The sequence below is a fragment of the Podarcis erhardii genome, assembly GCF_964252035.2.
Source record: "Podarcis erhardii genome assembly, chromosome: 17".
NCBI lineage: Eukaryota > Metazoa > Chordata > Lepidosauria > Squamata > Lacertidae > Podarcis > Podarcis erhardii.
The window spans coordinates 17,452,793-17,469,843 of NC_138515.1; the positions used below are offsets into that span (position 1 = coordinate 17,452,793).

A 17,051-nucleotide genomic window follows, 5' to 3' on the forward strand; every position below is an offset into this window, starting at 1 on the left:
AGAGCTGGTGGCAACTGAGTCATAACTTTTTGATTCCTTTGACAAAGGAGATCCACCTGGTCTTTACTCATAGAACTAGAAGATGTTGCTGTACTTGAATATATGTTTTCTATGTTCTGAAAGTGGCAGGATTCTTGAGGGTAGGCATAACAAAAGCAAGAATTCTTAAATGTCAGCCCTAAATCCCAGTGTCTTGCAGAGAACACTGGGACCTAGTTCTCACAAATATCAGATGATGAGGTGGTAAACCTTTATCTGGACTGCACCACTTCTAAGACTGAATGCTCCTTCATTTATTTATTTTTAACAGAATATGTTCCACCCTAGCCTTTTCCCTGCCATGCCTAGTTTTAGGAATACAGTGGTACCTCTGGTTGTGAACGGGATCCGTTCCGGAGCCCTGTTCGCAACATGAGCAGCCCACGTCTGCACATCTGCGGGTCGCGATTCGCCGCTTCTGCGCATGCGCGTGATGTCATTTTGAGCGTCTGCGCATGCGTGAGCGGCAAAACCCAGAAATAACCCTTTCCGGTACTTCTGGGTCACTGCGGGACGCAACCTGAAAAGATTTAACCTGAAGCAAATGTAGCAACAGGTATGACTGTACATGCATGTTCAGGGGGAAGCAGTCCAGGATGTGAGCCTTTGCCTGCAGACTAAAGAAGTGAGGCAGTTAAAACAGAATACAGGCACCTCATCTGATTGTGAGAACTAAGCCACAGAGGCTTGGACTAGTTGACCCTATGGGTTGACTCTACACTTCAGAACATATCCAATAATCCCCTGTCGTTATATTGCAGGAGAAGCTCTATAGTCACTGACTAGGTGCTTTTCAAGGAAAGTCACCCTCCATTATTAATTTTTTCATTGAGGAACCTGGAAACAATGTTTAAGAACTAACGCTCTCTATAAACCTTAGCCTATATTCTTGACATGATTGGGAGATGCAGGAAATGCCGCTCCCCAGATCTTATGTTGATGTTGTATGTATATGAAGACATACTAGTTACATACATTTGTAGGTTTTCATTATGTGTGTCCTTGAGGATTAGCTTCCTTTCCATTATGCCTAGTGAAGACTATTGCCTATATACCAATAACAGTTGGTCCGGTGTAAGTAATTGCTCTTTTGAATCACTTGCTCTTGCTGCACATCCTATGCCAAACCAATTTTTGACATTGACTGTCTGGAAATGTGCCACATACTTACTCTGCCCATTTCTCGCAGTTTAGTAAGCATGACTACGATGGTTGAATTGTGCTCCCAAAGCATTCTCCAGAAATCTTCTGTTGTTTCTGCCAAAGGTCCCTGTGTAGCGATATAGGCTTTTTGTTGCCTAAGTTTAAAATATAAGGGCAAACATTTACCAATCCAAGCAAGTCAAAGACTCTCTTGTTGAATGTAAACATTCTGCTGAACCATCAACTCTAAGCCATGTACAGCTGTAAATTATTGAACGTAAGCACATTAAAAACATATTAAAGATTGTTTAATCAAACAATAGCATTGTTTTGTTTTTTTGGAAGTTTGTGGAAGAAATTGCACTGTTAATATTGTGATTTATGGCTTTATCTTATTTAAATTTTAATGCAACTCTAATAGCTCAATTTTGTGAGTTGCAAAAGCACTTAGGAAACACTTAGTGGGAAAACTCCATTTTTGCATTCAAGGCTGGCTGTCATACAGTCTATTGAGCTTATGACTTATGGCTCCAAAGCACTTTTTTTGTTTGTTAACTCTTCTAATGATGCAAAAGTATCGGGAAAAGTTTTAAAGTCATGAAAAAAGGTGGGAATGTGGCAGGCTAGTTCATTTTCCTAGAAACATGGCCACACTTTCCCCTTCTACAAGTAGAAATCTGCTATTTGCCCACAAAGACTCAGTCCACACATTTAGTATCTGCATAGTATCTTAAATAACCAGCTGCTGGAGTCCTACTGTTTGTAACTGTGCTTCATTTCTGTACCATCTGTTTGCTGCTTTACTGCCAGCATTTGAGAACAGTGAACTGAAACTTCCATATGTTAGTATCTTAACATGTATTATAGGAAAATCAATCTGTTATTGCTGTGACTTCCCATTTTCAGAAGCAGACACGTGATAATCAAGTAAAACTCTAAATGACAGGAGTTTGGGGGAAAGGCCCTGTCGGTATTTTCCCTTTGTGACAGGGAACCCTTTGCAGTGTCTGCTCTGTCTACATTGCTCTGGCAGTGATGGGAAAAGATCTAGGCAGAGTATATCTCTTTTCTCCAATAGCATTAGCCTTACTGATAAGGGAGCGGTGCTGAAATGCAATGCAGATAAAAAGCGATTCTCCATATGGGAACAGACATTTGACTTTGCTGACTGGTACAGGTAAGGTAAAGGACCCCTGGACGGTTAAGTCCAGACAAAGATGACTATGGGGTTGCGGCACTCATCTCGCTTTCAGGCCGAGGGAGCCAGTGTTTGTCCACAGACCACTTTCCAGGTAATGTGGCCAGCATGGCTAAATCGCTTCTGGTGCAACGGAACACCGTGACAGAAACCAGAGTGCACGGAAACACCGTTTACCTTCCCGCCACAGCGGTACCTACTTATCTACTTGCACTGGTGTGCTTTCAAACTGATAGGTTGGCAGGAGCTGGGACAGAGCAATGGGAGTTCACCCCATTCAAACCGCCGACCTTCCGATCGTCAAGCCCAAGAGGCTCAGTGGTTTAGACCACAGCGCCACCCGTGTCCCTCTACTGGTACAGGAAGAAACCATGGTACTACAGCGACTGCCACAATAGCAAGAAGAAACAGCTGTGTAGCACTTTGGGTTGGGTCCAACTGTGTTAGAGCAGACCCACTGAAAATGACCCACTTCTGTCGGTCGATAAAAACTTACTGAATTTGGAAAAAAGAGCCTTTTTTATTTTACCACACAGAAAAACACTGCCTTTTAGTACCTGTATCCATCGATAAAGCTGGCATTGATATAATCAGACCCTTCTACCCCTCGAATAGGCTGCAAACATATCCTTGTGGATTCATATGGCATAATATTAACAAGGCGATTTTTAAATTTATTACATGGAAGATTGGCACTGATGAATCTTGAAGTGTGAGCTTTAGAGCTGGCTAGCCGCTGTGGAAAGAGAGAAAGAGCATAATTTTGCAATTTAATCAGACCAAACCTTCTCATACAGATAATTTCCTATCACTTCTTCACACGGCACATTGTTAAACTATGGAACATGCTATCACAGGATGTTGTGGTGTTTCTGACTTTGAAAGGGGCTTTGAAAGGGGGTTAGAGAAATGAATGGATAATAAGGTGATGTCGAACGCTACTAGCTAATGTGGATATGTACTAGCTTCAGGAGGTTTGCTGGGGTTGGGGAGTGAGAGGGTCTATTGCAACCTGTGCGCTTCAAAGAGGAATCAGGTTAGCCATTGTGAGAACAGAATACTGGACTAGACAGGCCTTTGCTCTGATCCTGTGGGGGGCATTCTTGTGTCCTTGTCCAATTGTTTGTTGAATCTCACATGCAAAAAATTTACATGTTTCAGAACCCTGCTTTAATGCAACACTAACTCTTTAGAAAACTAAAGAGTATAAAGGTATATTTGGGGCTACCTTTGAAGGTGACCTGGAAACTGCAATTAATCCAGAATGCGGTAGCTAGATTGGTGACTGAGAGTGGCTGCCAGGACCACATAACACCAGTCCTGAGAGATCTGCATTGACTCCCAGTATGATGCTGAGCACAATTCAAAGTGTTGGTGCTGACCTTGAAAGCCCTAAGTGGCCTCAGCCCAGTATACCCAAAGGAGCATCTCCACCCCCATCATTCAGCCTGGACATTGAGATCCAGCGCTGAGCGCCTTCTGGCGGTTCCCTCATTGCAAGAAGTGAGGTTACAGGGAACCAGGCAGAGGGCCTTCTCGGTAGTGGCCCCCACCCTGTGGAATGCCCGCCCATCAGATGTCAAGGAAATAAGCAGCTATCCTATTTTTAAAAGACATCTGAAGGGAGCCCTGTTTAGGGAAGTTTTTAATGTTTAATGCTGTATTGTTGTTAACACTTGATTGGGAGCTGCCCAGAGTGGCTGGGGAAACTCAGCCAGATGGGCAAGGTATAAATAATAACTTATTATTATTATACCCCCTAGCAGAACGACTAGAATTTAGACTCTGTTGCTAATCCTTCATAGGGAAATCTACCAAAGCACATGAACTCACCCTAGACCCATTTGGAATCAAGTCTAACTTCCCCCATCGCACCCTGGTGTAACAGTTTTCAATGTAAAATCGCGCGGGGAAGCCCCTGTTACGCAAAGTACCTTAAATTCCAGTTCCATTCCTGTGACATTCTCTCCTGCTTCTATCTGTGTCAGCTTCTGAATATATGCATACAGGTTTCTGGCTGGCACTTCGGTATTTCCACATGTCACTGCTTCAAGCAGTGCATCGTGGATAAAGATGTATTGGTCCTCTGTTTGAACCATGTAATTCCTCTGGGCTCTCATTAGTGTTACGTGGCCATAAATATCTACAGTCTTTTCATGCTTTATTCTCTCCAGCATGGCATCTATTACAATGAAACAGCCGGTCCTGCCAACTCCAGCACTAGGGGGAAGAAAAACAAAACACAAGATACGTATAAGCAATAGAAACATTATGGTACGACATTTCTTGACATACTGTCATGGCAACATACATCATTGCAATTGATCCTGCTTTCCAGTGCCTTTTTCAGTAAAAACAAAAAAGGAAAAGGAAAAAACCAAGGTGCTCATATCTTAATACAAGTGCTGTGTTTGTAAAAATTGACCACCATGGGCATTTTTCTTCTTCCCCACATTGGTAAGTACCATCACACAAAAAGCACTACTGCTTCCTAACATACATGCTGGTTCTGCTCATTTTTGGGGTATTTTATGATAACCAGGTCCCCTTCTCAAATTACCTCAGTCAAGCGAGAATCATTTCCCTGTGATGAAAATCTGGGTTGGAAAGTTCCTTGAAATTCAACCCATTCACCTCGTTCCAGCACGCAGTTGCTCATGGCACTACTGTTGAATCTTGTCACAAAGAAGCATCTCCCAACACTATGGAAGTACTATGGGGGAAAGCCCTTTGCTTGCAAGTGGCAATGAGTCATAGAATAATAGAACTGTAGAATTGGAAGGATGCAGAATTTTTCCAGGATGAAGAGGAACCAGCAGTAAGCACTCTTTGCATTTGGTCAGTCAAGCAGCTACAAATACACCTAACAGTAATCTCATCCAACCCCCTTTTTCCAGCTTCTCAGCTGTACTGAGATCAAGATACACTATGTCCACAGCATTCCCCTTGTAATGCTGTCAGGGAAAGAGAGAGAGATTCGCTTGGCATGACTTGTTTTTGAGAAACTCATGCTGGGTCTTAGTAACCACAGCATCCTTTTCTAAGTGCTTAAAGACCAACTGTTTAGTTAGCTTGTTCGAGGACCTTTCCTGGTCCTGATGTCAAGCTGACTGGTTGGTACTGTCATATGTGTGTCATACGTGTGGAGGAAAACCTTAAACACGTTGCAGAGTTCAGCAGAGCTCCCCAAAATAGACCAGAGGCAATAATACTTCATTCAGCAGAGCTTTACTTGTGCTGAAGGCAAATGAGTGTAATGGTTATCAAACCCAATACAATCAGGATAGGCTCAGTCCATACAAAAATCCCTCTGAGATCCATAAGCTCCTTTAGTACCCTTCAGCTCAGCTCATCAAGCCCTGGAGATCGGAATTCATTTAAAGCAGCTAGGGCTGTATTGGGCTGCAGCTCCCTCCTTTTATCATATGTTCTATTATCACCAGGTTGGGCACTGCTGTCCTTTCGGGTGAAGACAGAGGCAAAGTAGGTGTTGAGCAGTTCTGTCACCCAATAGCATTTCTCCATCTTCTCCACGCAGAGAACCTCCTACTTGCTTGTTCTTCTTCTTGCTTCAAACATAGTTGAAGAAACATTTTTTAAAATTATTTTTAACCTCTCTTGCAAGCCTGAGCTCATTCTGAGCTGTAGCCCACCTGACATTCACGCTGCAACTGTTGGCTACTTGTGTATACTATTCCTTTGTGATTTCCCATTTCCCATTTTTTATGCTTAAATCACATCTGCAAGCTCCTTAAGCATTTGTGCCTTCAATATTTCACCTTTAAGGAACTCCCATCCATCTTGGACTCCATTCTCTTTGAGTATCTCTGACCATTCAATCTCACCCAGTAGTTCATTGAGCTTTTTGAAACAGCCTTCTTAAAGCATAGAGTGCATGTCTGACTACTGTACACTCATTTTTCCATTGCTTTTGTATCAAGAAAACCAAGAGGACACGATCACTTCCTCCCAAGGGTCTCAATACTTCTTGGTCAATCAGTTTCTCCCTGTTGGTGAGTACCAAGTCCCCTTGTTGCTTCTTCCACCTTCTGCAAAATGAAATTGTCAGCGAGGCAATGGAGGCGTTTGCTGGACTTTTCAGTCTTGGCAGAATGTGAGTTCCAACATATATTGTGGTAGTTGAAGTCTCCCATGACTACTTTAACTCTCCTTTTTGAGTGGTAATTGCTGTAGGAAGGCATCATCCAAGTCTTCAGCCTGGCTTGGGGGTTTATAGCAGACACTCACAGTAGGATCTCTCTCCTACATTTTTTACCCATAAAACTTTGGGTTATGTGTTTTCAGGTTGTGGACCGTGGGAAACCCAGAAGTACCAGAAAGGGTTACTTCTGGGTTTCGCCATTCACGCATGCACAGAAATGCCAAATCGCATCACGCGTGTGCGCAGATTTGATGCTGCAGGTTACGAATGCTGTGGGTTGCGGACATGTCTCCGTCATGGATTATGTCCGCAACCTGAGGTTCCACTGTGCTCTCAATCTGCCTTTCATGTTGTGGATTTCTTCACAAGTGTACACTTGTGTGACTCCCCTTCCCTTCCTGTTTGGTCGATTCCTTCTTAACAGATTATACCCCTCCATTTCTACATTCCAGTCAGAAGTCTCATCCTACTAGGTGTTAGTAGTATCTATTAGGTCCTATTTGCTACCCTATATTAAGAGCTCAGATTGGTCTTGCTTGTTTCCCATACTCTGTGCATGAGTACAGAGACAACTGAAACCACAAGTCATTCCCTCCAGCTGCTTCCTTCTTGCAGTTTCCTGCCCTTTAGCAGGTTTCTGGAGCACCACCTCAGTTTCCTGTGCCTCAGTGAAGCTATTCTCCATGGTAATATTATTTCCATCCCACTAAGGATTTAGTTTTACACTAATTGGTATATTAGTGTATTTTCCACCTTACCACACATTGCAGGTTTTACTCCAATTAACTAAATAAAACCTAAAGAGACTGAAATATTTGATTCACACTACTGCTGTTGTCCGACACTGCAACAATTGCTTCCTGGGCTCAGGGCAGGTGCCCTGAGCACTGGGTCTTTTGGAATCTTTCATGAGATTCAGTTCCATTAAAATCTTGACAAGGGGTGAAAATAAATATGTGTTTGAGAGACTGGGAGAAATGCAGAACATCTGAAAAGACGCTACATAGACACAACATCACCAGGCAAAGAGCTGAAACCAGGATCACATGATCCATGATACTCCCAGGGGCTCTCCAATCACATTTGTTAGTTGACTTCCCTGCAACATTCTTGAGGCTGAAATCCACGGCACAGGAATGTGGCTTTATTACAATTTTCTTCAAAAGTGGCCAATTTAAATCCCACTTTTTATTAAAGTAGGAAAAGGGTCTTTTGTATCTGTGATAATAACCTCCCTTAAACCAGCTAAACCTGCAAAGACAAAAGTATCTGATGTCCCTTTTGTTAATGACTTTTAAAAAGAAAGCTTTTTCTCCTAACTATATACAACAAAGCCCACTGACTTTTAGTTCAATCAAGAGTGATCAGTCTGCAATATTGCTTTGTTAACTAAATTAGATAAAGGAATTAATTCGTCTTTTATTTGTATGTGAAATAATAATAATAATAATAATAATAATAATAATAATAATAATTTATACCCTGCCCATCTGGCTGGGTTTCCCCAGCCACTTCCAACAGAATATTAAAATACAATAGTCTATTAAACATTAAAAGCTTCCCTAAACAGATGTCTTCAGATGTCTTCTAAAAGTCTGGTAGTTGTTTTTCTCTTTGACATCTGGTGGGAGGGCGTTCCACAGGGCAGGTGTTACATATACATGTTACATATACATTTTTGTCAGAACCACCAAGGTCAACTAAGCAACCCACATTTCTCTTATCTAGCTCATTATTCTTGGATTCTATTATTAAATGCTTGTTTGGGTCGTCGTCCCCCCACCACCACTGCTGTGGTGTGCATGACTTAAACTGAAGGATTAGAATTCTAAAAGAGTAGGAAAGTCTCTTTGATCTTGCAGAGCTGAGCTTGGTGGTATGATGATAATAACTTATGTGCATTTTGCTTCCCTCCCTAACTCATTTCTATAGCGCTGAGTCCCAAACATAGCATGAACAGTACAGCTGATAAGCAATCTCTGGGTTATCTAAGCCTTTCCTTGTCTGAGTTGGCAAGCGCTGTTCCTTCAAAAGGAACAAACTAAGCCCAAAGCAGTTAATTTTGTTACGTTTAGCCGGAAAATCTTAGAGCAAAAGAGGGGGCAGGGGGAGATGTGCCTCACCAAATGCTCAACTCTGTGGAAGGGGTGGCCTATGTACGGCCCTCCAAATGTTCAGGCACTGCAACTCCCATCAGCCCCATCCAGCATGGTGAATGGTCAAAGATAATGGGAGGTGTAGTTCAAATTGGGTACCAATGCTCTGTGGTCGAAATTTTTAAAAACATGCTGATCACAATTTTCAAGAGCTGTCAGAATGTATTTTGCATGTGCACAAGCAGTTATAATCCTTTAGTAAAACATAAAAAAATTACTTATGCTATGGATGTTTTGGTCTTATCTCATATTTGAAAGCAGGTAACATTATGCATGTATACGTGTATGGGGGTATGTCTATATGTATGCATGTATGTTTGCCTCTGTCTGTGTGTACATTGTTTTTTGCTTATGTATTGGCCTATAGCAGAGGTGGGGAACCTCTGGCCTGCAGGCCAGTTTGGACTGCAAGACTGTTTTTTAAACACCATGTCCACTAGTTGATCAGCTGACATAATTCTGATGGGTGGGTTATGTCAGCTGTTAGGCAGGGGGAATAAGTCCTGCTAAATTTGGCAGGATTGAATGCAAACCGCTTCCTGATACATGAAAGGGATTTGCATTCAACTCTTTGCTAAAATGAAGCGAGGACTTCATTTTAGCAGGAGGTTCCATGCAAACCCCTTGTAATCTGGAAAGGATCTGCATTGAAACCCCTGTAAAATCAAATATTTTCTCTCTCTCCATTTTAGTGAGGTGCTTTGAAGTCCCAGCATTAGGACTTCGACGCACCAAATCACCTGATATCGGGAGACTGCGAGGACAAGCCTGATAAGTTTCCGATTCACAGATCCAAAAAGGTTCCCTACCCTTGTTCTATAGAATAGGAATGAAAAGTTCATTTGATCAGCTTTCTCTGAAGTATTTAGAGCTTCACAGGACTCTTCAATCTGTCTGGTGAAGAGTTCTATGAAGCTCAAAAGTTTGTATGCCTCTACCCCACAAGTTTTGCATCACTTTTGGAAATTAATCTGGCAACTTGAAGGAAAAAAAGTTTCAAACATGATAATGCCTGATGCATATTGTTTGAATGGAGACAAGGCTGTTCTCAGGATGGGGACTTAGGGTCATGAATGTCAGCAGCACGTCTACTCAGAAGTAAGTTCCACTGTGTTCAATATTGCAAAACCCTACAAATGTGAATATGCCATTGTAGCTGCAGCCAAACAGTTATTCTACTTCTTGTAACAACTTCCTTTCGTTCCCTTTACTCAGTAAGACTGCTACCAAACTCTAACAGAGTGTTTGTGTGTGTGTAATCTTTTTATTTCAGTTAGCAACAGAAATTGCAGTGTTTACAAGCCAAAAGACTATGCAATCCATTAAACAAGCATGCCTACTAGGAAATTGTTATTGCTTCAGTGCTATCATTCATCCACTTCCAACATTTGTTTTCAATATCTGCAAACACAACTGAGTCAGTCCTGTGAGTTGAAATATGCTTAATGTCCCATGATGTGATACAGCTACAGTATGCAGAAAAGGGAAATTAAGAGGCATTCGGGGGCCATTCCATACTGAAGGCATTGTGTGGTTGTGCTTAGAGATTGGCTTTTCTGATTAATTTGTTGCTATTACAGTGCTGACCCTTAACTGATATTTCAGTGATCTGGCAAGGGAAGCCATTGTAATTAAGAGATTTCACAGGCCATTTATTTGGAAGAACAAAGATATTAAAATATGGGCCAAAAATCATTTAGGACATATTTGACATATATCAGGGGATAATCCGATTGAATATTGCAGCTTTGGAATATATAGAGACTGCCATTTATGAGGTTCGAGTACATAAAGCAACTGTGATAAAAACAGAACGAAACAAAAAAAGCTGATGGAAAGGTACAGAGTTTATGGAGAAGTTATATGGTAAATTAAACGACAGTGCCAAAAACAAAAACAGAGCAATTTTGCTAGGAAGATTATTGTGATCAGAAAACAAACTGCACCATTTTTACACAAAAGCAGTGTACTCACAGTAGCTCCTGTGCTGTACACACTCGAAGTATTAGAGTTTTATAGGGATATTCATTCAAATTAAGTAACAATGTTACTGTGAAGATAACCTGCACCATAAGCTACCTGGAACTTATTGAAGAAGGGGGGGGGGTACAAGCAGGGCTTTTTTTCAGCCGGAACTCACTGGAACTCAATTCCGGCACCTCTCAAATGGGCGCCATTGCCATTACAGTGGTACCTCGGGTTAAGTACTTAATTCATTCCGGAGGTCCGTACTTAACCTGAAACTGTTCTTAACCTGAAGCACCACTTTAGCTAATGGGGCCTCCTGCTGCCGCCACGCTGCCAGAGCATGATTTCTGTTCTCATCCTGAAGCAAAGTTCTTAACCTGAAGCACTATTTCTGGGTTAGCGGAGTCTGTAACCTGAAGCGTATGTAACCCGAGGTCCCACTGTATAAGAGAACAAGGGGAAGCGCTCATGGTGAGTTCCGGCACCTCTTTTTCTAGAAAAATAGCACTTCATACAGCACTGCTTACTCTGTACTGGTAAGTACCATCACAAAAGCACTGCTTTTATTATAACATTCTTCAGTTGGTGCTGACCTTTAAAGCCCTAAACGGCCTCAGTAAACCTGTATACTGTATGCCAGTATACCTGAAGGAGTGTCTCCATACCCCATCGTTCTGCCTGGACACTGAGGTCCAGCACCGAGGGCCTTCTGGCGGTTCCCTCACTGCAAGAAGCAAAGTTACAGGCAACCAGGCAAAGGGCCTTTTTGGTAGTGGCGCCTGCCCTGTGGAATGCCCTCTCATCAGATGTCAAGGAAATAAACAACTATCTGACTTTTAGAAGACATCTGAAGGCAGCCCTGTTTAGGGAAGTTTTTAATGTTTGATGAGTCATTGTATTTTAATATTCTGCTGGAAGCCATCTAGAGTGGCTGCGGAAACCCAGCCAGATGGGCGGGGTATAAATAAATTATTATTATTATTATTATTATTATTATTATTATCATCATCATCATCATCATCATCATCATCATCACCATCATTAAACTCAAAGTGGCATACATGAGATTCCTAGGCAGTCTCCGGTCCAGACACTGCTTAGCTTCAGCAAGGTGGATGCGTCATGTGCCCTCAGACCAAAGTAACAGGAACGATACATAGATTGGGAGTCTGATGGTGGAGGTAAGGACTGGTAGGCTGCTGGTGACAGCATTATGGTTGACACAGATTCTTAGCATTAAAAAATGGAGCTGTCAAGTGGCGCTGCTACCTTATTGCCCAATGCTATTTTGTCATTCCACTGAATAAGGAAGCTTAATGGCTAAAGAAAATTCTCCTGATGATTACTCAGAGGACTGCTTTTTGATTCACATCGGTGAAATCAATGGGCTTAAGTGTGATTAACTTATATTGGCTGTTAGGTACAACAGTTATTCAGATCTGTGTTGTCCATGCTTTTCAGGTGGGAACACAGCGTGCAATTAAAGCAATTGCAGATAACAATATGCATACAATTGGCAACAGTGGTTTAAATATGCATTTTGCAATGTGTAAGGCCAGCATGCAGGAAGGCAGAAATATCTGCGGAACCAAAGGGGGTAGGCTTTGAGCATCTTGGTGTTTTGCTTCATCCAGGCACACAATATGTACATTTGGATGATATAGGCATACGTATCTTAAAGGTAAAGGTAAAGGAACCCCTAACCATTAGGTCCAGTTGTGGCCGACTCTGGGGTTGCGGCGCTCATCTCGCTTTATTGACCGAGGGAGCCAGTGTACAGCTTCTGGGTCATGTGGCCAGCATGACTAAGCCGCTTCTGGCAAACCAGAGCAGCACATGGAAACGCCGTTTACCTTCCTGCCGGAGCGGTACCTATTTATCTAGTTGCACTTTGACATGCTTTCGAACTGCTAGGTTGGCAGGAGCAGGGACCAAGCAATGGGAGCTCACCCTGTCACGGGGATTCGAACCGCCGACCTTCAGATTGGCAAGTCCTAGGCTCTGTGGTTTAACCCACAGCGCCACCCACATCCCTATATGTATCTTAGGTTGGTACAAACACTTTAATGTTCTGAACTGGATCAAATGAATTTCTAAAGGAAGATTGTAAAAATATAATGTATAAGTCACATGTGCCTACTGCTTCAGAATCAAAATGTAACATCAGAAGCACTTTCAATAGGAACTGGTAAATTTCTGTTTCATGAATTTCATTCCTCAAGCTGACGATTGGCTAATTGTTGGCACTGAGGAAGCCCTGTGCATAGCGGTACCCAAGCCAACAAACAGGAAGAAGTTTAAGAATAAAGCAGCAAGAATAGGACAAGGTAGATGCATGTCACATGACAGGGAAAGCTTCTGTACTGTAAGGTAAGTTGTGTAATGCAACAATAGCTGTTTTGTTCAAATCAGTGGGAATAATGTAAGTATCTGTTGCAGAGTGCTGTGTACTTTACAGCACTTATCTTTTTTCTCCACACAATACCTGCAGGAAGGTAAGATAATGCTTACAAGGTAATTTTATATTAGACAAATCAGTGGGAACTAATTGTACCTAATACAAGAAGCAAGTACTATACACAGCAGGCTTAATCACAGCCATTTAAGGTTACGAGATTTCCACTGGAAAAAAAATAACTGTCCATAATAATCACGTACAGGAGATGTGAATGTGGAGTTGAATTAGATTATTCTACTTATTGCCTTCCATCTCTGTGGTTCCATTCATGGAGCGACTGAGGCCCAATTTACTGATTAAAGTAAAAAGGCAAAGGACCCCTGGACAGTTAAGTCCAGTCAAAGGCGACTATGGGATTATGGTGCTCATCTCGCTTTTCAGGCCGAGGGAGCCAGCGTTTGTCCACAGACAGCTTTCCGGGTCATGTGGCCAGCAGGACTAAAGTGCTTCTGGCGCAACAGAACTTTGTGACGGAAACCAGAGCGCACGGAAACGCCGTTTACCTTCCCGCCGCAGAGGTACCTATTTATCTACTTGCACTGGTGTGCTTTCAAACTGCTAGGTTGGCAAGAGCTGGGACAGAGCAAAGGGAGCTCACCCCGTGACAGGGATTCAAACCGCTGACCTTCTGATCGGCAAGCCCAAGAGGCTCAGTGGTTTAGACTACTGATTACACATCTAGTGAACTGTCTCTCCATGCATTTACGTTGCTTGTATGATGATCAAAAGGTTTGGGATCAAAAGGTATGATGACTCCTGGGCAACTTTTAATTTCGAGGCACTTCTCAAGTGTGGTTCTAATCAGCCTGAACCACATGGGTATCTATGCATGCGGCCACACTTTAGGTTATAGTGGGAGTCAGGCTACCAAGGCAGCATGTAAAGTGAGCTTAAGAAAGGCTGTGGAAATCTCTCTTGGCTTCAGTGAAAGCAGAAATAAATGAATGAGCGATTAATGCTCAAGAAACAAAGTCATCTATCCTTCCTAGAATATTTTTTAAGACCAAGGCAATTTACGATATCAACAGATGGCATATTACCGTGTGAGCCACGAGGCACATTTTGTGATGTCTGAGTGACAAATTCCCACTGCTACAGCTTTTATTGCTGGGCTGCAGTGCCTCTCTTCTGCCTCGCTGTGTTTACTTCCAACTGGGCTATGGGGGGGGGGGGAGAGGCACAGATCCCCAAGTATTTCCTGACAAAAGATGCCCTTTACAAATATGAGGATTTTTCTCTTGAGAGTTGATGTACCCAGCAGACAGATTGCTATACCTGAATCAGACTTGACTTCAAATCCCTCCTCAGATGCTAATTTCACAGGTTGGCCTTGTGAGCTTCTCAGCCCCACCGATTTACTCTATACTTCTGCTTTAATTCTCCAAGGGGGGGGGAGGAATAATAGCGACCTACCATGCACTGAATGTGCGATATAAAATTGCAAGTAAATAGTTGCAAGGATCACTGAATAAACCTGTATTTATATGGAAAAGATGATAATTTGTAGGGATCCTAAATCTACATTTCAGCGCTAATCAACAAAGGGACTAAGCATCAGAGAGGCACAATATTCTCTAAGTAAGTGATTATCATTAGAAGCTATTTAGAGGGTTAAAAAGGGAGCAGAAAGAGACATTATTCTAGTTTAGAAGCCAATGATGATGCATAGCTAATTAGAACATTATGAAATTAAAAGTGGAGATTATTACCCTAGGAAACAACAAACCTCAATAGCACAGGTATCTGTCATAAATGAACACCGCTTTACAATATCATTTAACCTGTGTGTATGCATACATGTGGAGCAATTAAGAAGGGAAACTGTGGCTCAAACTCAATGGCTGAATTTGAATCAGGTGTTTTGAGATGCCAAAAAATGCAACTGAATTTAGTGGCAAAATCTTCTTGTCTTAATGGCACTTAATTTCACCTGTGGTGTATGGCATGGACTTCTTCACAATGTATTCAATTCCTATGATGGTCTTAGTGAATTTATGCAATGCATGCATAAACTAGAATAAAAAAAACTTGCGACCAACTAGCAAGGACCATGGCAAACCTTGTCCCTTTCCTCTTCATATGTATTGCGTTTGTATCAAGACAAGCTGCATACCCACCATTTTCTAACTTGGTCTTTGTTTGAAACTGACATTTAATCTCAACCAACTGGTTTGCTGAACCGCATTCACTGCCAGCAACTGTGATACAGAACAAACATACACAACACATAGGTCACATATAATCTTTTAGGGACCATGTGCAGGAGTGACAAAAAAAGTGTTGGATCAGCAGGCAGAAGGAACGGTCACATATCCATTGTAAGACGCCTTTAAACTTTCTGAAGAATAACACATGCGGAGCTTGGTGCAGCCACATTTACCCTTCCCTACAAATTGATTCCTCTTAAAGGAGGGAGCGTGTTGCACCCCCCCACCTCCATCCACCATCAAACTCCCAATCTATGTATCATTCCTGCTACTCAATATGGAGTAGAATTTCATGACACTGTCTTCTACCAAACTGGACAATTGATCCAGCTAGCACAATTCATTTATTCATTCTGCTTACCAGATTATTAAGGCAGCTGCTGTCTACTCTGATCCCATAACCTCCCATCTTGTACCTGGAGATGCTAGTGACTGAAGCTGGTCCATTGTATATGCAAGGAATATTGCTTTATTTCTAAACTGTGGCTTCTATATCCATATCATTTCACCTTTTCGGCAAACCATAATTTTGAGATATTCTGCTGCTAGAAGGGCCAAAACATACATTAAAGGAACATTGGAAACAGAATCAGGAGGGTTATGCACTGAATTATAACATGCGAAATGGTAACACAATCAAAATGCCACATGTAAACCAATACAGCAACTCAATATTCTGTTGAAAGGAACAATTTAGGACAGGGGGAAATCAAGTTAACTATGATTATTCATTTTGAGGGGTGGTATTTTAGTAATGGAACACTGATTGGAAGGACTCTGTGTGAAGATAACAGGACTATTTTTACGGCTACGTTTTCATTTTGGAGGCACAGAAAAATGCTTTTTGACAAAGGAAGGCTTTCATGCTGACTACTTTAGATCAAAATACAAGCTGGTTCAAGTGCAGCCAAGGAGGTTAAGCAGCCAAAATTGATGCTATGCATTCTGGTGTGCTCTGTGTCTGAGGCTATTCGAGAATTCACTGTAGGTACAGCTGGGAAATCTCACGAATACCCTTGTCCAGATCTCAGCTATTAGGGTTATAAAAATATTTTCACATTTCCTGCAGATGGCTAGATTCTTTTCTTTGCTCGTAATTTTAATTCAGAATTCATTACAGACAGCTGTTGGCTCTGATAGAAACTAATTGCTCTTTTACCAGACTCAGCTGTGAGCAGTCAGGCTTCCTTTCCCTTATAGAGTATATATAAACACAGGCAGGAAAAAATTAACTAAATACATGTGGATAAAATGACTCATTGAGAATACTGATCAAATAATGTTTCAAACCACAGCACAGGTCAAAGAAAATTACAAGACTCACAGGACATGATAAATATCAGGAAATAAGGATCACTGCTAACTAATAGTGATAAGTTATAGAGTGGCATTTCTATTTCAAGAAATACACGCAAGGCTGTATTTTTATAAGTGGTCAGTTTAACAAACTGAAGCATCATCAATCCACCAGGAACATATTCAGCAGAAAGGTATTTACATAGGAAGACTGCCTACTAGCAGGATCCTTGCACCTAATCCATTCTTTTCCGGGGAAATAGATAGCAGATGTGCAGAGGATCCAAATACTAATGACTACAGAGTGTCTCCCCGAAATGCAAGTAAGCTGCCATCATGCACAGAAAAAGCAAAGGTTAGCCACTGTTGTTGGGGAACACCAGTACTGTGCTTCAACAATTGGCACAGCCTACCAAGCAAGCCC

At 41.9% G+C, this 17,051-nt stretch overlaps 1 protein-coding gene across 26 annotated transcripts in view; it reads right to left on the reverse strand.

Moving 5' to 3' along the window:
* PTPRD (protein tyrosine phosphatase receptor type D) overlaps positions 1-17,051 on the reverse strand; it is a 1,160,352-nt gene that overhangs the window by 21,018 nt on the left and 1,122,283 nt on the right. For all 26 annotated transcript variants that reach the window (XM_081844735.1, XM_081844724.1, XM_081844745.1 and 23 more), the window contains 3 exons: positions 4,315-4,600; positions 2,938-3,116; positions 1,211-1,337 (listed from right to left, as the gene is read on the reverse strand). In XM_081844735.1, coding sequence (XP_081700861.1) covers positions 1,211-1,337; positions 2,938-3,116; positions 4,315-4,600 — 592 coding nt within the window. The remainder of the gene's footprint in view (positions 1-1,210; positions 1,338-2,937; positions 3,117-4,314; positions 4,601-17,051) is intronic.